This window comes from Epinephelus lanceolatus, chromosome 14, assembly GCF_041903045.1.
Source record: "Epinephelus lanceolatus isolate andai-2023 chromosome 14, ASM4190304v1, whole genome shotgun sequence".
NCBI lineage: Eukaryota > Metazoa > Chordata > Actinopteri > Perciformes > Serranidae > Epinephelus > Epinephelus lanceolatus.
Genome location: NC_135747.1, coordinates 982355 through 1002895, shown reverse-complemented (window position 1 = coordinate 1002895; position 20541 = coordinate 982355). Strand labels below are relative to the sequence as shown.

At 41.6% G+C, this 20541-nt stretch overlaps 1 protein-coding gene across 9 annotated transcripts; it reads left to right on the top strand.

Annotated features, from left to right (window-relative positions):
• Positions 1-4971: 4971 nt before the first annotated feature.
• Positions 4972-19373, top strand: insig2 (insulin induced gene 2). Of its 9 annotated transcripts, none has more exons than XM_078174256.1 (9): positions 4983-5127; positions 7063-7083; positions 7181-7234; positions 8315-8444; positions 9040-9212; positions 14404-14528; positions 14849-15015; positions 17060-17159; positions 17371-19373. In XM_078174256.1, the coding sequence occupies exons 4-9, from the start codon at positions 8323-8325 to the stop codon at positions 17410-17412; spliced, it is 729 nt and encodes a 242-aa protein (XP_078030382.1). In that variant the 5' UTR covers positions 4983-5127; positions 7063-7083; positions 7181-7234; positions 8315-8322; the 3' UTR covers positions 17413-19373. The 9 variants fall into 9 exon arrangements, with proteins under 9 accessions (XP_033474195.1, XP_033474193.1, XP_078030380.1 ...); XM_078174253.1 differs by having other exon boundaries at positions 4984-5127; positions 8232-8444; XM_078174254.1 differs by lacking the exon at positions 7063-7083 and having other exon boundaries at positions 4973-5127; positions 7144-7234.
• Positions 19374-20541: the final 1168 nt, after the last annotated feature.

Below are 20541 nucleotides of genomic sequence, written 5' to 3'. Positions count from 1 at the left end.
TACTGACTTATTTTCTGTTCCCTGATCAGTTTTTGCAGTGTGTTTGTGGAAGACAAGGTTTATCTGTCTATATTTATCATCATACACACTAATTCCAAGCTGACTGAAGAACAGTAACATGGAGTTAAATGCCCCTAGCAGTTACTTTCCCACACAGCAGCAGATGTTCAAAGCTGCAGGTTTATTTGCCACTGCTGCTTCACTACAGTCCAATTGGCTTGGAGGTGTGTGAAACAATCTGAGAGAGGACTCTTATCCATTCCCTCCGTAATCCAAGGCCCAACACCATTCCCACCCTGACAGGTGTAAGATTAACTTAGTTAGGTGCAGAGGCGCTCATGCGCACCAAATTAAATTAATGGAACAAATTTCCCTCCTAATTAAGATGAAAATACGTGTCAGTTGTAACCTTGCTGAGCACTAATTATGTACAAATGATTTATCATCTGTTTCATCCTGAATAGCAATGGGCTCACCTCTCTGATAGCCCTGGCTGGCTGTTAAGAGATGGCCCTTGATTAACAGTGACAGGTTGTGCTGCGGAGAAGCTGCACATCGCCAGCCAGCCAATCGGAGGTGGCCTGAGCTCAGACTCTCCTCCCTTCCATTAACCTACATTGAGTGTGCAGCTGAGCATCACTGTGCCTCGGCTCTCCTTCTTGTTTCTCTCCTCGGAATGAAAATAAAGTACATTCAAAGAGGAAAGGTGGGGGGAGAGAGTGTGACTGATTCAGGCTGATGGAGCAGGGGGGATGAGAGTGGAAAAATCTGAACCTAGGATGAATCCCACTAGGTGTGTGTGTGTGCCTTGTATATTGAGACTGGATTAGCACATGCCTGTATGATCTAACCAACAGACGAAGATGCGACATCTTTAACATGCTCTCCCCCTCAAATAACAAACTGAATAACGCAGAATACCAACAAGCTCATACATCAAAATTTTCAGCTGGTGACGGATAATTGCATCTAGAACAAAATAAGCCTGTATCACCCTGGTACCAGCCTCAGGCCAGCAGGGGGTGCAATAGGTTAAGCCTGCCAAAAGCCACTCCAAATTCCTGTGGGCTAAAATATCAAAATAAGAAGGGCTTCATTACACAGTTGCAGCCTTACTGGGATATTCCATCTTATTTCCTCTTGCCTTGCAAGTACAGATATATTTCAATGGGCAGTAGCTCTGATTAGCATTAGAATCAGAGTCCCTTGTGATGCTAAGGACACACCGGCCAATCTGTAATCATTGTTCCGCAGGCTTGCTCACAAGGGATACAGCCTGCTTTGTCATTATCATTCAATATGCCACACACATGCTGGCATAGCTTCCATGCTGCTGCCAGCAACAGGGCATTTGCATTTCCTACTCCAAGTCCCAAAAAATTGCACAGACAATCGTGCACCACAAATGACTCCTCTCTGTTTTCCACTGGCTGAAGATGAGAGCTGCCTTTTACCCAGACTGCTGCTAAAGACAGAGAACGCCCAAACCCCCCCCCCCCCCCCCCCCCCAATGTCTCATTTCCTCCTTGTGTGATTCTTCTCCTATAATTGTCTGTGTGTGCATCCTCAAAATGTCATTATGTACAGGTGTCAGCTCTAGCCATTAGGGATCATTTGACTTTCTATTGTGATTTGGGGTTATTTAGCCAACACCTACCGTTGCCACACTTTGCTTGTTGGATGCTTCATTGTTGTGGTAAATGTCAGTATGCCTGCACACGGGAGGTACCTGTGTTCTCCAGATCATTCCTCTTTTCTCTTTTTAGCCAAGCTTGTCTGTCTAGAACGTGGTTATTCCCCTGCTGCTGGAGACATGGTACAGCTGTGGTTAATGCAGATTCAGAGGATGTCAAGCACACACACAGACAGAGAGGGAATGTCAAACACTCAATGTAAGAAGGAACTCCACATTTCTTCTGAGTGCCCTGTGGGTGGAGGTTGTTGTAAGGTGCACAGCTGAAATCAGATTCTCCATTCTAACAAAGAAGAATTTGGAAATTAGTTTTTATTTTGATTTTACCATAAAAAACAAAGATTTCACATTCTTGTATGTCATGATGACCCTGACTCTAATCTTTCTCAGGTCCTGTCAGGGATACATCTACATTTTTAAAAGATTTAATTTTAGGCCTTATAATGCAGAGTGCTCAGGTCATCCAAAATATGTGACGCATTCACTCATTCATTCATACAACATACATTTTCTTTTGTTGCTCCCACACCCTTTTCCCAATTTATGCCTCGTGTGCCTAGTGCTTAGTGAGAGAATCAGGAGCCGAGGTATAAGAGGCTTGGCAAAAAGCATCTCCCACATCATGGCTGCCTGGGGATTGGTGGATGAGGCCGGGAGGGAGGGGTTAGAGGTTAATTATAGACAACAGAGAGGTCACAGGGCCTATTATTTTGGAGCCGGGACCTGCAACGGTCCAATGGGGATGACATTTACGATGAGGGCCTGGCACCACCCCTCCATCAGCACCCTGCGCACGCCATCATTCACATTTATACCGAAGGAGACGACAGTGGGAGTCAGTGGTCTGATAATGAAAAGGCCCTTAGCATTTGGCACAGGCAGAATGATGAAGTGAATCCCTGGATATTCTCTGGCTGTGTCAGGGGGCCTCCAAGTAGCCCTTGACAACTAATCGAAAGCCCCCATACCCTCCTCTTACCTACCAGACTTCCTTTATCACTCTAATTATTAGGGTTAAGTGAGTCTCCCATGGGACTGTGAGTAGCACAGTACATAGAACCTGCTGAGTCATCTCATTACATAAAAAATAAATGTCAGAAGCATAAATTAATCACTGTAGCTGGCTGAGTCTGGGGATAATGAGTTGTAGCCATGTTTCAATCATTTTCTCTGGCCGTTGTCTATTGTTGTTGTGCATGCGGGTTAGTTCCTGCAAATGATTTATTTTTTGCTAAATTTTAAATGATACATAGAATAAAGTAATTTCTGATGAAATATCACTATTTTAAGCTCAGATTTGGTTATGTTTTTTTTTTTTTTTCTGATGGAAGCGTTTGTAGCACATGATGTTTCTAAGAACTGTCAGAAATGTTAAAATCCAACGGTAATATGGGTTTTTACAGTTTCTGACTATGATAAATGGTGTAATGCCCTAAGACATTTTTTCTTTAAAAATCTGCTGTAAAATAAATACAAAATACAACCATTTAAAATTGTATGCTCCTCCCCTAAGTCAGAATAAAAAACAAGTCCCTCTGCAATGCTTTAAAATTTATTCAACATGCCTCCCCCTCTTTGCACCACCCCCTTCCCCCTCATAAGTAATGAACTGTCCCTAAATGTTAGTGATCCTTGTAATGTATTCTCTCTTTGTTGTTGTTTGGTTTATGTTTTTATAACTTTTTAAAACTAGTTATGGTTTGCAATTTTATGGCAAATGCATATCAGTTTGTTTAATTAGGAAACTCTGCACAAATTTTTGACTGGTCACCAACAAAACTTGAGTGCTGACAAAACCACAAAATTTTACATTTTAATTATTCATTCAACTATTTCATTATATGTTCTGTAAATCACATCTCCCTGAGGCCCCATGATCTAAATGTATCTCTTTGAATGTAAGCTGTCTGTTTTTTTGCAGAATAACAGCTTTTTTCTAAAACTATTAGGCTCAGCCCAGCAGACTGAAAACAATGCACAGTCCAGTTTTATGTGCTGAAGATATGCTTAAATCTAATTTACTTTATGCAAGACTTTAAATAAATATAGGCTAAATAATTCAAGGTATGCTGTGCAGGAGTTGTTGGTTGCTGATTGTAAACAATATCGCTACTGAGAGTGAAGCCAACCCTAGATTGGCTGTTGTTCGTTGTATTTGCGTTGTTTTTTGTTGTTGTTTTTGCGCTGTGTCTTCAGTTTTTTGTAGCTTTCGATTGGATGCCTGCTGCTTGCAGTCTGGCACCTGGTCGCTACTTTTATGAAGCTCTGACCTTACCTGAGCGCTGTGCCCAGGAACGTCCCGAACACAGCAAAATAAGAAAATCCAGGCAGAGGGTACCGCCACATGCTAAGAGTGGGTTATAAGTGATGATTTAGAGACATTGCCATTTTTTGAGTATTTACTTGTTTTATAAGGAAATCCTGCATAGTATTAAGAAGCCTAGTTCTAATTTGTTTTGATCTTAAGAACTAGTAGCCCTGTGTCACCCTTTTTCGTCTTTCCTTCCACCTTCACTTGTTTGGCATCATCACAGGCAACAACAGCAGCTTGCTCTGAGTTTGACATCTGTATCATGAAAACTACAGTTAACCGTGATAAAGTTAACTGAGCTATGGTGAAATGGGAAAGCATGGATAGTCTGTTTATATTCAAACTATTGTGTAGCCAGATACAATCCCTGAAACCCCATCGTGAGCAGCAGGCCTCAGCATGCTGAATACAAAATGGAGTGTAAATGGGACTGAGGATTAAGAGTGATCCACTCCGTACTGTGACTTTCTCACATCTGCATCTCTGTAAGCCTGTTAGACCACGAGAGCACATCAAATGTGCTGCGGGGAATCCCCCCCCCCCCCCCCCCCCCCCAAAAAAAACTATGTTTGTGTGAGAGGAATGACTGCAGCACACAGCTCTTTATATTTGAAAACTGAGACTTTACACTAGTCTTTTTAAGTGTTTTAATCAATTTCACATCAATTTTACAAGAAGTCACAAAGGACATTGTTCTTTAAACTGCTAGAAAAAAATCATATAGTTCTCTCCAGTGTACTACTTTAAACATGATATTTCCACTATCACTTGATTTTCAGGTTAAATTAATGACTTTATATTTGACATTTATGGGCCCTGTCTGTGACTTCTGCAGGATTCTTTTTGAAGTTTGGTCAGCTTTATCTAATATCTCTGGTTAGGTCAATCCTTCGACGTGAACTCACGTGATACATCAGTTTTGTGTAACGTGGTTACGTCATGGTTTTACACGCCGATTGGGTGTTCGGTGTTCATTCATCTTACAGCCGGAAGTAGTCTCAGTAGGGAGAGAAGCTGGAGGTCGATGGACATTTTAATGTATTGCAACCTAGTGTTATAAGATCGGCTATGTAAATGTCATATGGAATGTCTAATTGTATTGGAAGCTGTCTTTCAACATAAGGTAAGGGTTATCTTTGACCCCAGTCAGTTCGCTACGACGGCTGTTAATGACAAATGCACTTTAGCTAGCTATTCCACATAATCAGGCTAGCCAACTACCGTCGGGATAACTAACCTAGCACATCCGCCTCGTACACGAGTGCTTGTTCGTTATTACTGTTTACCATAATTCTGGTGTTTCAATGTCCATTTTAAACGCATTCATCAGCAGTCGGTAACGTTAGTGAAAACAGGCAAATGCTGTTGACGCTGCTTCATGATTAGCGGTTAGGCTAAGTTCGTCAGGTAGCTAGTTAATTGCTGCAGCAGCCCTGTTGATAGCTAAGTTATTAAAACATCAAAGTTAGATTGTAATTGTGTTTTAAAGTTCTGTGTGAGATGACAGCACAGAGACACATGAGGTAAACTATTCCCAGTGTGTTCCTCTGAGGTATTGTCACTACCAGAGGGGGCACACTGGGGCCAATGGTGAGTGCAGCCCACCACAAGCCCGCTGAATGCAATCAGTCATCTAACGCTACCTCATCATTAATTTAGTCAGGTACAAAGTGTCTGTTGTTGCTGGAAAAGTGGTGCAGCTTGGTGGCATCAGTATCATCTATCAGTGCCACAGTATTAACCAATTAACAGCACCTTCACGTATTGAGACAAGTGTGCTTAATGCCCTGCATAGAAAATATTATTAATTATTTACTTCTCTGATGGTATTGAACAAGCATCTGCATTAGCTGAGCATCAAAACAAGAGCAGGTGGAAATGTTATATTTTCGAGACACATCCTGGAGCTACTTCATTAATGGTGACTGAGGGAATAACGGCAAAGACAATGTGACAACAGGCTTCAGAATCAGAATCAAAGTTCCATGATATGAGTATTGCATGTTTAGAGGAATAGGGTGGATTTTTTTTTTAAAGTGAGGCCAGATGGGGTACTTCTCTAAAGTCAGTACATTACATACAGTAGATGACAGTTGGCACACCCCTACTTTGGAGAAGCAGGCTGGAGTCGGACACAGAAGCTAAGCAATGTGCTGCTGTGGAGGGGTCAACAACAAAATGCATTTTAGCCACCTAGAAGTCCTACCCAAAAAAAGTCACTATCAGTTTAATTGGATGCTATATTGAGAATATTTTCACCTTTGACAGCCGGCAGCTTCAGTTCGCCATCTATGCTCTTGTCAAGTCACCAGACTCCATGGACAAAAACAGTTATTTTAGCTTGCTGAACACAGGAGCTTCTATTATTATTATTTATTAGATTTTTTTTATATATATACTTTATTAATTAAAAAAGTAATGGAGTGAAAAATTTAATTTTTTAATTAATAAATTTAATTTTTCACTCCATTGTCATTAACACACAGGTCCAAAATACACACACATGCACAAAGTGGAGAGATGTCAGAGTGAGGGAGCTGTCATGGACAGGCGCTCTGAGCATTTGGGTGGGTTAGGTGCCTTGCTCAAGGACACCTCGGCAGTGTCCAGGAGTTGAACTACCTCTCCAGCCACCAGTCCACACTCCGTATTTTGGTCTGGACGGGGACTTGAACAGAAAACCCTCCGGTTCCCAACCCAAGTCCCTATGGACTGTTTCAATGCCCATTTTAAACGCATTCATCAGCAGTCGGTAACGTTAGTGAAAACAGGCAAATGCTGTTGACGCTGCTTCATGATTAGCAGTTAGGCTAAGTTCGTCAGGTAGCCAGTTAATTGCTGCAGCAGCCCCTATTTAGTTAGTTTGTGTTATTGTTTGACTTAAGGTAATCCAAACTAGCCCTTTTAAACGCCAAAGTCAAGCAACAATACAAACCAAATATCTGTTTGAGGCAGCGGTAGGCCAGCAACTCCTGTGCTCAGCAACGTTAAATGACTGTTTTTCTCAAAAGAGTCTGGCATTGATGAGAGCAATATAATGGCTTCATTTTCCCATCAGAATTCACTGTCTGACATTAAGGTAAAGCAGTGAAACCACTCTCAATATGGCTTACACTTAAACTGATATAGATTTTTTTAGGTGGCTAAAATATATTTTGTTGCTGACCCCTCCACAGCAGTACATTGCTTAGCCTCCATGTCGGACTCCAGCCTGCTTCTCCAAACTGAGGGTGAGCCGATCACATCTACTGTATGTAATATACAGACTATGGCTAAGTATCCCATACAGCCCCACTTTAACAAAACTGAACTATCCCTGTAAGCAAATGGATAAGTTCACTTGGATTCTCAGTAGCTTTTAATATACACAGTGTGAAGAACATGTACAGAAAGATCCCCACGGACATATATCTGAATAAAAAAAACACTGACATTAAGCTATTATGTACAGACTTGTAGGAATGAAAAAACAACAAAAAAAGGAAACCCAAAGCAAAACAAAAAATGTATATTGACAGAATGTAATGTTGCAAGCTTTAATGAAGGTAGGATGTGTTGCAGGATTGTCTGCATTAGTTTAGGAAAGTGGACCCAATAACTGGCAACAGAGTGTATATAGCCTTCACACAGAAAATAAGAGGCAATATCTATATAAAGGTCAGATTTTTACTGTTAACTGTAGAGACAGGGTTACAAATAGTACCAGAGTGCATGGGAGAGCAAAGACTTGCAACAAATACACTGTATGGATAATGTAATACATTATGTACTTATATAGTAAGTATAGTAGGTTGTTTATTTGTGGATTGCACAGTGTATCTACATATATTATATTTAATGTTTTGAAACAATATTTTGCAAGTCTTTTGTAGATAATACAAATGCATTCATAAATTCACATATTTTGTTATTGATAGTTTTACTCCATAAATCATACATACTGAATTGAGGTGATACTGCTCAAACCTACTGGAAGCCTTTATTCACTTCATTTGGATGAAATATCACCCCATTTTCAGCGCCGCTACTCCAGAACTGTCACTTGTGTCAAAAAGTATTACCTTTAAAAACTGATGGTCTGACGCCGCAGCTAGGATGACAGATGTATGTATATTATATGTGGACACAGGTTGTCTAAGGTCATTGAAATTAAAAGCAAGATGTTAGTTGTGTTTTAGGGTGGATTCTTTGGTCTTTCTTGATTCCCTGCTTGTTCTTGTTTTTCAGCTTGGTCTGTGATGTCAGGGGAGGACATTAAAGTCACTGGTGGATAAAGACGTCACACACTGTTCTGTATTTTCCTGACCTAGGCTTATGAATGTCCCGAACACTGACAGCTATGAGCGACAGCACAGTGACCAGTGGCCAGCAGCAGTGGTCGGGGCCCGGGCAGATGTCACAGCCTTTCCGGGGCCCCTATATCTCAGTCATCACCAACAGGTTAGCTGCATGTCTTCTCCCTTAAACTCACTGTAAAAAGAGCAACATGATGACCAAAGGCAGGGATGTGTTTTTTTTTTTGTTGTTTTTTGTTGTTGTTGTTTTTTTTTAAACCAGTGTAGAGCAGTGCAGCGGATGTGGCATGGCGGTGCAGTGGTTAGCATTGTCATCTCACAGCAAGAGGGTTTCGAGTTCGAACGCAGGGTGGGGGGCTCAAACCCAGGGTCGGGGAGCCCTTCTGTGCAGAGTTTGCATGTTCTCCCCGCTGTCTCTGTTAGCCCTGTGATAGTCTGGTGACCCATCCAGGGTGTACCCCGCCTCTCGCCCAATGACAGCTGGGATAGGCTCCAACCCCCCTGCGACCCCCAGTAGGATAATCGGTTACGGAAAATGAATGAACGGAAATGTTGTTGTCATAGCCATATGTAAGATAACCATGGGAGGATATGTAGGAGTCTGCATAGGATACAGTACACTGTATTAATGTACTTTGAGGCCCTGCATTCTTTTTATCATGTTGTGCGAGTTTTCAGTATAAAACTAATCACTGCAGGCATTTTCCTAGTCTCCTGACTCCTTTTCCTCCGTATTGTAGGACTACCAACCTGGTGATCCGAGGGGTCATGCTGTTTACCGTGGGTGTCTTTCTGGCCCTGGTGCTGAACTTACTTCAGGTGCAGAGAAATGTCACCCTCTTTCCACCTGATGTCATCAGCAGTATCTTCTCTTCAGCCTGGTGGGTGCCGCCCTGCTGTGGCACAGCCTCAGGTATGTGAACCCCCCTCACATAATGTGAAAAAAATCCTGTCTGCTATATTTTCGTCTGTAAGATGAAAACAGATCATCAAAGCTGTCATGCAGTGTACTGTATGACATGTGTCAAGGATGGGGCTTTCAGCTGAGAGTCAGCTGAAATGAGAGGTAGTGTTGTTCTGCCACGCGTTCTTTTCAAAGTACTTAATAACTTCGAGTACTTTTCTCAACCAATTAAAAAAAACTGCTTTTGGAAACAGTTCCTCATTTCAGACAGTCTGTTTTTAATGGCGGTGCCATAGATGTAATATTTTTCTCACAGTGAGTTTGGATTCTAAACTGTATCTCAAGAACTACATGTTTTGATTCTTATTGATTCACAGATTCCAGAAATGCCTACGTTGTTGACAATGTGATGTTAGCAGAACAAAAAGGGTAGAATTGTATTTTGAAGGCACAGTGCAAACAAGCCAGCCAGCCAACACACACTGCAGCCTTTTACAGAACTTAAACCAAAACTTCAACTGTGATTAGGTGAAGGAAATAACTCAGTCCAGTTTAATTTCAAGGGACCTGTGGCTCTGGCACAGTATTGTGGATTAGAAGGGACTTCTTTTGTGCTAGCATTGCAGGGAAGGGTGTGTTTTCCACAGCTGGAGACAATGTGGACAATTTAATTAACAGCACAGTTGAGCTCTCTGACACCAGAACACACAGACAAATTCTGTAAATTACACTGTTCTCTGCTTTTTTTGTTCATTTCTGCAGTATCCCTTATCGAGATCAGTTAGCAAACTACCAGTTAAGTTTAATAATGCATATCAGTAGCCTAAACACGAGCGCGTGATTTGGCACCTAGTGCACTAGTCTAACAGACAGAAAATAATGCCCTTTTATATCAAGAATCAAGAATCAATTCTGAAGTGCAAATCGATTCTGAATAAAATCATGATACCAAGAATCAAAAACATACTGTAAGATTTTCTAATATTCCCACCCCTATCATAAATCTCATTATAAATAACTGTAACCATAACTTTAATCAAAGCTAAAATTCTAATCCTTACTATTTGACAAGGCCTTAAAGGCGCTGTATGTAAGAATGTGGCCAAAACGGTTACTCAGTGTTTCCCATTTATTAACGAAACTATGGCGGCCCGCCATAGTTTAATTTGACCCGCCATAGTTTAATTTGACCCGCCATAGTTTCTAAATAAAAGATTTAGGCTGCCGAAAGTATTGACTTCTCATGATATAAACAATATCTCGAACGCCGTAGCGTTTTGTGCCGATGTGCTCAGGCTGTCAGATCCAGCGCTCGACAGTGCGAGCGTTTCACTCGACTAAAAATACGTGTGTGCGAACTGTAAAAAATATTTAGGGGCACATGTGCGCATAAAAAAAATCAGCCGAAGCAGCCTATATTTTTGTCAATAAAAATATATGATAATCTAACCGCAAATGTTGGAGGAACTCCAGCCGCCTTCCCTCTTCCCTCTTCCCCGTTTGACATGGTTATGGGCGGTTTTCCAAGCCACTGTCGGCACAATGAATATAAGTCCCACTGTCAGCTGGGTGGAAATAAGTCAAAGGGCTCTAGTTTCCCGGCGCAGCGCAGGGTGGCGAACCCCACACAGAGCTAGTTTCGAGCAGCGCAACCCGAGGCATGCTCAGTTTGGTAGTTTGGCAGACCGAGGTGCGCTGAGATGGGTGTGGTGGCGCAGCAGGGGGAGGTGTCGACAGATCCAGCTTGGTGCAGTGACAGTTTCGTGCCAAAAGGCTTCGCCGAAGGTGCGCTAAAAGCTCGCCATCTGAAACCAGGTCTACTGTCAGCGCAGGGGGAGCACAGCCGGTGTAAGCCGAAGTTTGGCTGACCGGCGGACAGTGCGCACACGTCACCAAAACCTCACAGGCAGGTTTCCAGAATGTCAGGCACATTAACGATGCAATAAATACCCAAAAAACACTATTCAATGCAACTATCTGCAATCAGCACATAAAAATATATCTATACCGACTGTCCCATCACATCTGATGTCAGATCAAAGGGGATTGGCACCGTTTGGCACGTTTGGCATGCGTAATGGAAACCCAACCTGATTTGATTAACACAGCTGCAAACTAATGAGTTCACATCCCTCTCAGCCAACCACACACAGCCACAGCATCAGATAGGGAGTATATATTCAGCATCTGTCATCTTAGAAAAGTCAAAAGAAAAGAAACAGAGTGAGACTGCGAGAGAGAAAGAGAGAGCGTGTGCGCGCACGAGAGAAACTCAACATTGATTTACAATTGTGGTGACCTCCTCCCAGGCTACCTTTGCATCATCAGCCCGTGGAGGTCTGCTCTGCTGTGAGCAGACCTCCTGGACCAAAACATCAGGTTCCTCCTGGGAGAAGTTTGGCCGTCTGACGCTGCTGCTCTCTTCTGCCATGACTCTCATTACGCCTTCGCGCGGCACATTTAAGGGGGAGGAGAGGGGCTCATTTGATTGGTGTGATGTGTGTAAAACCCACTCCACACCTTCTCTCCTCCCTCTTTCCGACTTGCGCAGGTAGGAGGGACGGAGGTGGGACAGACGAGTAGCTGTGCCAGCGTGCACGGTGTGCCAAACTTGCAAAATCCGCCTGGCCACACCCAGTTGGCGAAGTGCAGGTGCGCTGCGCCCTCGCCTCGCCCAGTCTGCGAAACTAGAGCCCAAAGTGTGGAGAAGAGGGACCGGGAAAAGCGGCGGACCTCCGGTGAAGCCTGCTCCGTTCTCCCCGCAGTTAGGGACCGTTCGCCACGGTACTGCTGCTGGGCAGGGTGGAAATAAGTCCTGCAGAGTTTCAGAGGACCTGGAGAATGTTTTAGGATAGTAATAACATTCTATAAGATAATCATGTTACAAAGATAATATAAGATAATAACATTAAAGACAAAATGAAATTGCAATACTTTTTCAAAACTTGATGATTTTACCTTTCTGTACATTTTGTATACAAATCCATTTCAATTTCAGTTTACAATGTTCAAAATTCCCCCCCCCCCATAGTTTCCCAAAATCCTGTGGGAAACACTGGGTTACTGCACTCAAATTCAAAATACTGCCGCGAGTCGTGTCTACCCCCCCTCCCCTACAGATTCGAGGTTGCTGGACAGCGGCACGCTGGAGACTGATTTGTTTGCCCACGGGCGGCTGCCGTGGCAGGGCCGCGTCGCCGCGTCCTTGATCTTCGGTTTTCCAGCGGACCGTGAGCAAGTCCGGTTTCTCTGCTGCTAACGCTGCTGCTGGGATACAGCGGAGGAGGAGCCGGCTGCTAAGCTATGTACCGGGACACTGCGAATGCTGCTTGCCGTGCTGCTAACGTTTGTTTCTCAAAAAAATCAGTCGGGTCGATGACCCACCTGCACATGGGCTACAATGTATGATCGAAAATGAATAACAGTTGAAAGTATTCGAAATGTCCATCCCCGTCTAGCTATGATGCTAGTTAGCCAACTTTGGCTAAAGCTTACCTGTCAAGGAAAAGAGTAGCCACTTCGACATCCAATTTCAAATTCTTCTCCGCTTTAAACCGTCTTCACCGTTCAAAAGCATTTCCTATATAGACCCTCGCTTTGCCTCGAGTTTTGTCTTGGTGTTTTTGGGAATCATAACGAGGTCGTTTTGGTTTAGTCGCACCGTCAGCCATTGTAGCTCAGTCGTAACTACTGGCAACCCGGATGCTGCGACTCTACTGACTGCGTGACTGGTAGATGGCAGTGGGTGGCACAACAGGCCAAAACACAAATTCAGAACATAAACATGATTTGCAGACCGTAAAGTTTTTTTTTAAATGTGAATATTCTGGCTGTTGTTGTCGGTGAGATCAGTATGTTATATTAACATTATTCCTTATTCTCTGTGACATATTAGATTTAGATTTCTTACATATAGCTCCTTTAAGAGTGCAGAGCTGTATTGATTAACTTTATCTATGTAGACACTACAGTTAATCAAAGTGCAATGAGATATTTTTGATTTTCCTGAGATGAACAAATAGAAACTACAGAATTATTCAATGCAATTGCATAAGAGTATACATGCAGGAGTATAACTGCACACACATATACGCATATATATGCTTATATATGAATGCACAACATGCCCATCAGGCTCAACTAGCCAGCGTTATTGAAATGTTGTCCCTTGGGTGTAGAGCTGTGGATGGAAATACAGCGCAGCGCTGTCTGTTCCCAAGCGGCTCAGCACAAAGCACAACAGCCCTAGGCTCTTTTCCTCCCCAGACACACCATGCCTCCTGCAGGAGCCTGTTGCTTCCACTTGTTGCTAGTACACATACTATGCTTTGTCCCCCAGAGTAGGGCTACTGCTTTTTGTTGACAGTGCAGAGGTTAATTTGTTTTGGAGCCACATTAGTTAGGCTAGAGGTTATCAGCATGTGAGCTGTGAGCAAATCACTGCAGTCTTTTCCTGTTTTTCATGATACCAATGGCAGTGTGTGAAATTAGCTTTTTTTTGCCAGGAAATAAGATAATTGGCAATTTCTTTTTAAGTATATTAGACAAATTCAGATTCATTCATTCATTCATTCATTCATATAAAGCATTTGAAACTGGCCGTGAAGTGGGGAAAGCCATGCTTTAAGTCAGCTGACCTTCAGTAATGACTCATCAACTTTACGTGAAGTAGCATGGAGCAGCCGTCCAGTCAAAATCCTGCTTTCATATACAGCCACAGTTTTGCTTGAATTTGATTGGCTGATTGGCTCACTGTCAAAAGAAGCCTTGACAGCAGTGACCGAATGTAAGAACAGACGCATATCAGTTTATGGTGTATTTAACAGAGGCAGTGAAGTGTTATCATCTCAAACATTTTTGCCTGTGTTACCTGTCTCTGCCTGTTACTCTGCGTCTCTCCGTGGCTGTTTTGAACCTCTTTGTGGTTGATTAATTTCCAACAAGAAATGTTAACAGTCACATCAATTGGAGTCTCTGGTCTGGGGGGCCATGAACCTTTGGGCTTGGTAGGCTCATTCAATAATCCTTCCATGGCTGTATGTGTATACTGTCAGAATAGCATGTATGCTATCTGAATTCCTATTCTCAACAAAACAATACCAGCGTACATGGTGACCGTACCACCACAGTAGTGAAAACTGCTGGGGTGTCCTCTTGTTTTTCTGTTCTGTTTATTCTCCGTCCCTTTCTCCCCTTGCAGCGATGATTGGGTTGTTGTACCCCTGTATCGACAACCGTCTGGGTGAGCCACACAAGTTCAAGCGGGAATGGTCCAGTGTGATGCGCTGTGTGGCTGTGTTTGTGGGTATCAACCACGCAAGTGCTGTATCCTTAAAGTTTGGAGGCTTTATGCATCTGTTGTAGTTCTGTTCAGTTGGCGTAAAAACAATTAGTCCGTCTAAAACTTTGATAGACTAGACATTTTTTCCCCTTTCAGTGTAGGCAGTGGTTTGTGTGTGTACTGCACACCAGTATTTAATGCAGTGCATGCTGTGCTTTTTTTCCTCAGGATTTGCTGGCTAATGGGTCAAAGGTAAAGTTGTACATACATCTCCACAGCACCACTGCACTCCAACACAGCTATTTAAATGAAGTTTTTAACCACCAGCTGTTGACTGCCTGGTCCTTGACTATACCTCTGTCAGAAAGTGGACTTTGCCAACAACGTCCAACTGTCTCTGACTCTGGCGGCGCTCTCCATTGGTTTGTGGTGGACGTTTGACCGCTCCCGCAGCGGCTTTGGCCTGGGAATCAGCATCGCCGTGTTGGCAACACTGGCCACTCAACTCCTGGTTTATAATGGAGTCTTTCAGTAAGTTCCTTCCCAACTAGTTTGCATATTGATATGGTGTAGAAGCAAATGGATAAAAAACTGGAACATGAACAGGGAGGACGAAGAAGAGGATGCAGGTGAAAAAGTATTCAACCCCCCTGGTGTTTTTCCTATTTTGTTGCATTACAACCTATAATTTAAAAGGATTGGTTTTTGGACTTTTTGTAATAGGCCTACACAAAATAGTCACAATTGGTGAAGTGGGAAAAAAATAAAAAACTAGTTTTAAATTTCAAAAAAATGATTAACTTAAACGTGGTGGTCAAAGTGGTCCAATGGACAGATACTCCACTTTATGCTCTGGAACTTTCCAGCTCCTTCACATATAGTTATTGTTGATCTCTTGTCTCTCTTTGACTGGTCCTTGAGTTTTCGTGGGCAGTTCTCTCTTTGCAGGTTTGTTGTGGTGCCATATTATTGTTTTTTTTTTTGTTGTTTGTTTGTTTAATTTTTTTTAATAATGGATTTAATGGTGTTCAGTGAGATCTTAAACTAAGTTTCATAACTTAGAACCCCAACCTTGATCTGTATTTCTTCACAACTTCGTCCCTGACCTGTTTGGAGAGCTCCTTGTATGCGCTGAGTCAAGCCACGCTGTGCAGATTTGCATTTCCATTATTAGGTTAGATGCGCTGTGCCATGTCAAACGGAGAACAACCATCTCCAGATTAGGTCCAAAAGCAGGGCAGGTAGCGGTGACGTCTTGCTGACCACAGCCAACCCCTGACGACCCTGCTTCTCCCCCACAAACAAACCGCAGGAGACCAGAGAGAAAGGCTTTTTAAAAGTCTCTGTGTATTCAGCTCTCTGTAGCTTCCCAGTCATCTCTTTGTAGCTTCTAAATGAATCTCTGTGGTTTGAACTATAGTTTCTCTCCTGCATCCTTTTACTTTAGGTGCTTTATTTTACTGTTTCATGTTCGCTTTCAGTTGTATTGTAAGTTGTGTGAAGTTGCTGCTTGAAAACTCAACATTTCCTGATTTTGCTGCTTAACAATAAAAGTTTTTATATAGCAAAATAACAGGGGACTTTTATTGTGAAGAATCTACAGGAAATGAAATGTGTATCACTGAATAAGTGGAACTTTTGGCAGCCCTGTAGTAATGGAAATGCAAATACCTGCCACACTGGGCTGATGGCCCAAACCAAGCCAAGCCAGCCCATGACTGTCGAAAAGGGGTATTGGTCTTCATGTTGCCACTTGCTTGGTGGTAAACGTGCTTAGTGGTGTTGCACACTCTGGGGGCCTTTCAGATCAGGTGTATATGTACTGAGATCATGTGACACTTTGGGTGTTTTCACAATTGGTCCTTTTCAGCCCTCTAAATGGACTCAGAGTGGTGACTCAGCATTTTTGCACATATGTGAACTGAGTCCCTTTTCCGTCAATTCACTTTTTGGTCAACTTTAGGGGGAAAGAATTAAAAAGGACTATATGTGAAAACACCTTTATTCAGGGGCGTCATAGCAAAGTGGGTGAATATGAATGTATGCACCACATTATAGTTTTTTATTTTTCAAAGTTTTTTAAAACAAGCTTTTTTTCACGTCACTTCAACAAATTTGACAATTTTGTGTAGGTCCAATGCAAAAGACTCCAAATAAAAATCAACTTAAAAGGTTGTGACTCAACAAAATAGGGTGTCAATACTTTTGCAAGGCACTGTACATCTTCCACCAGCGATGCCTAGCCTGGCTAAGATTCCTCAATCAAAGTGTTTGCAGGTTAATACAAAAATAGATTAAAAAAAAAAATGGTTTGCCAAATGAGTAACAGGGATTTCAGTTTGACTTTAAAAATTGCTGGAGTGCATTTCTGATGACAAATCAATGTTTTTCACACAAAGCTGACACAGTTTCTTTTTGGTATTTGAAAACTTGATTCCTTCTGCTTAAAAATGTATGGTGAATTTGACCCTATTGTTAAATAGTCAGTCGGAGCAAAACACTGATTAAAGTTAAGTGTTTGTATGTATTGTTGAAAGAGTTAGGAGTTGCTGTCATGTGCTTCCTCTCTGTGCAGGTATACTTCTCCAGACTTCCTGTATATTCGCTCCTGGTTACCTTGCATCTTCTTTGCGGGGGTTATAACTATGGGAAACATAGGACGGCAGCTTGCCTTGGTAAGACCTTATGCTTTGCAAAAAATTATGTTGAATTAGTATTAGTTTCACGCTCCTTTCTTCAAATGGACAGTAAATTGATAAGAACAAAAGTATCAGATAGTGTTATATACTCAAAGAAACTGGCCATCAATGTGGATTCAGCTGTTCAGTGACTGTTTCCTGCACTCTTGTTTTTGTTTGTTTGTTTGTTTGTTTGTTTGTTTTTCAGTACGAGTACAAATTCATTCAGGAAAAGACCCATCAGGACTGAGGGATCTCTCCACCAGGCCTGTGCTCAGAATGGCATTGTCTTTGCACCACCTCAAAGCTAGAGGCTGGCTGCTGGAGAACATCTGCATGCAGCATAGGCCAGGACTGGCTGGCCCCCGAATGAGCCAGACAGTCTTGTCAGTGAGACCTGAGCTCCTGATTGGCTGCCTGGTGGTTTCCGCTGGACAAGACAGTATTTTTGATTGGCTCTTGTCAGGCCATTCAGAGCTCGAGGTGGCTACTGCCCGGTGACATTTTAACCTGAGCTGAATTGAACAATGAGCGCAGGGTTTGTTGTGTTTTTTTTTTCTTCTTTGGTGCAGTTTATCTCTTCTTACCTGCAGGGGGGATTAGTGGCGAAGCATCTATCGTTCTTCAGATCAGCTCCAGTGTTTGAAGGCTTTGGCTCCTTTGTGCCAAACACAGTCACACAGGAGATCAGTTTTAAAGCCTGCTCTTATCTCCTGAGTCTTTCACATCCTTCACGAATCAGTGGGAAACACACAGCCTAGTTAACGTATATCTAAAAAGATATGCATCTGTATACCACACCTTCTATTCGATGAAATTAGCTTATATCTACAGTGAGGTTTGATAAAGGAATGATGATGTGTACTGCACTGGCTGTGAGGACACAGGGTGTTTGATGTTCACCTGTAGTGGATCTCTGACAGCTACACCTGCCCTGTCTGTACAGTATCAGATATGAAGGACAGTGCTTTTTTATTGAATATGTAAAGCTCAGAGCGTTTTGGTTGAAAGTGAATGGTACAGTTGGAATATACGCAGGCTTAGGAAATTAAGGTCATCCATACCTGAACACAGTCTTGAATATTAAGCACAATCAGACTTTTTTACTTTGGTCAGCTTCTGTTGTAGGACCATTTATGTATTTGATTAGTAGTCTTAATTTCAGGGGACAAGATTTATCCAAATACACATCTGTAGCCTTTACAGCTTCCTGGTTAAAAAATAAAAAAGGGCAACAAGTGGTGTTTGCTTTCCCCAGAGCAGCAGAAATGCCAAATTTCCCAACTATTGTCTTCTTGACTGAAACTTGATGGGTACCCTTTATGAACCGTAGCTGTTGAATACCTAAAATATATGACAGTGGGTAATTGAAATCATTAGGTACAACTTAAAGTAGGACCAAATAAAGCACCTTGGGTGTGTGTTAAGATAGTTTGTATGATCCTATGTAACTCACTGCGTTATCTTAATATTTACAGATTAGCATTGAACTAACACAACGAACTGACAGTTTGTTATAGACAATTTGCATTGTGTTTTCACTGGGTTACGTATAGTGTTATGAGTGTGAGGAATTTTCAGGAAAAAAATCCCTTAGGATCCTGTGTCTGATGCACACTGGTCTGTCATGCATATATTCCTTTGTTCTTAGGTTGGTTTGATAATTCACTGTTGGTTTGGTAATTAACTAATTCACCATTCAGAGCTGCTGTCCACAAAATACACCTACACATCCAGTTTAGCAGTGTTAAAGTCCTCTGTGCATGCAGTAGGTGGTATTTGCATGGGTGGATTGACAGCCCTCCTGGTAGAAAATTATTCAAAATACAGAATACATGGGTCGAGAATTAAAACAGGGAACCCTTGCGTATCTGGAAAAGGTGGAGCATTCAAGGGACATTTTTAACATTGGTCTTATTAGAGTTACAGCACTTAAATAAACTATAAAAACAGTGTTATGTTATATTCCATGACACAGGTTAGATGATGTGAAAAAAACATGATGGAGAAACCTTTTTAATGCATTCTTAGAAGAGTAGTATATTTTATATCAGCATTGTAGCAACTGTAATTTTTGAGAAATATGATAACTTGTTTTACTTCCTTTAGGATGAATTGTGTAGTGGTCAAACAGTTCCACTCACTGAAGCAACCTCTGAAACCTGAACATGTGCAATTTGTTGGTTTAATAAAGACTTAATGGCCATTTGGTAACTGCCTCTGATGTCTGTTTACCTGATACAGGCTACATGTCTCATCCAGACAGTAACACAAGCAGTTTAAAGTGCAGTGGAGGATGCATACCTGATGATGGAAGAGGAGGTCTGCAAGAGTAGAAATCTGCAGGGAAAATATACTGTAGAAATGGATAAAAGATTATTGTAAAAGTATTGTCAGGGAATCCAGTGAGTTTAACAAGATTCCAAGAGTGTCCTGGCCAAGATAGCAGCAATACAAGTTCCTACAACTCATGTAAGATAGCTAACAAAAACACTACATGTAACAAAATCAGAATTAAACACAAATCATATTGTGAATAATGAATGAAGTTGGATTTCATCATAGAAAAAAACATAATGCCCTTAAACAAAACAAGAGCTATTAAAAGACATTGAAATAAGCTAGGCCAATCTAAAATATAAAATTAATGAGACTGACAAAACAAAATAACCAAGACAGAAGAAAGAACACAATGACTGGAATATAAAGATATAAGTTCCCTCTATGCTTGTGAAAAAAGAATACTAAGGGGGTGGTGCAAAAAGGGAGGGGCACATCAAATATTTTTTTAAGCACTGGGGAGAGACTTGAGTTTTTTATTTTGGCTTAGGAGAGGGGCATACAAATTTAAATTGTTGTATTTTACCGCCCCATTTTTAAAGACAAAATGCCTTCCAAACCTGCAAGACCTGTTTTTGTTTGTTTTATTTAGATTGGCTAAAATGACACAATAAGCATCATAGCCAGAACCTGTAAAAACAGAAATTGTTGGATTTTTAAATTTCCAGCAGCTCTTCATGTTTGGCAGGAAAAACACAACCAAATGTGAGTTGAAAAAATGGTTATATTTTATCAAAATCATTTTATTCTACATTTAAGAGTGAAAAACTGAGGCTTTTTTCAACTGCAGGATTTCATCTTCCACTTTTAACTTTTAACATTTAAACATAAAAGGGTAAGTTTTAAAAATCTAATAACTAATTTATGGTGGAGCATTATACATTTTCCCCCAGACACTCAGGGGGACTCAAGGAAAATATTTGTAACTTCAGGGAGAGTCAAAAACAAAAACAAAACTAAATAAATATAAATAGATAAATAAAATTAAACCCACAAAGTCAGGGCGCTGAGTAGCTCACCTGGTAGAGCAGATGCCCCA

What these genes read in the sequence shown, in the direction of transcription:
- insig2 (XM_033618304.2), top strand. Translation starts at nt 8,323, where the DNA reads ATGTCCCGAACACTGACAGCTATGAGCGACAGCACAGTGACCAGTGGC. An exon ending in CTGCTGTGGCACAGCCTCAG is followed by an intron (nt 9,213 to 14,403) that starts GTATGTGAACCC and finishes CTCCCCTTGCAG; the next exon opens with CGATGATTGGGTTGTTGTAC. An exon ending in GTATCAACCACGCAAGTGCT is followed by an intron (nt 14,529 to 14,848) that starts GTATCCTTAAAG and finishes TACCTCTGTCAG; the next exon opens with AAAGTGGACTTTGCCAACAA.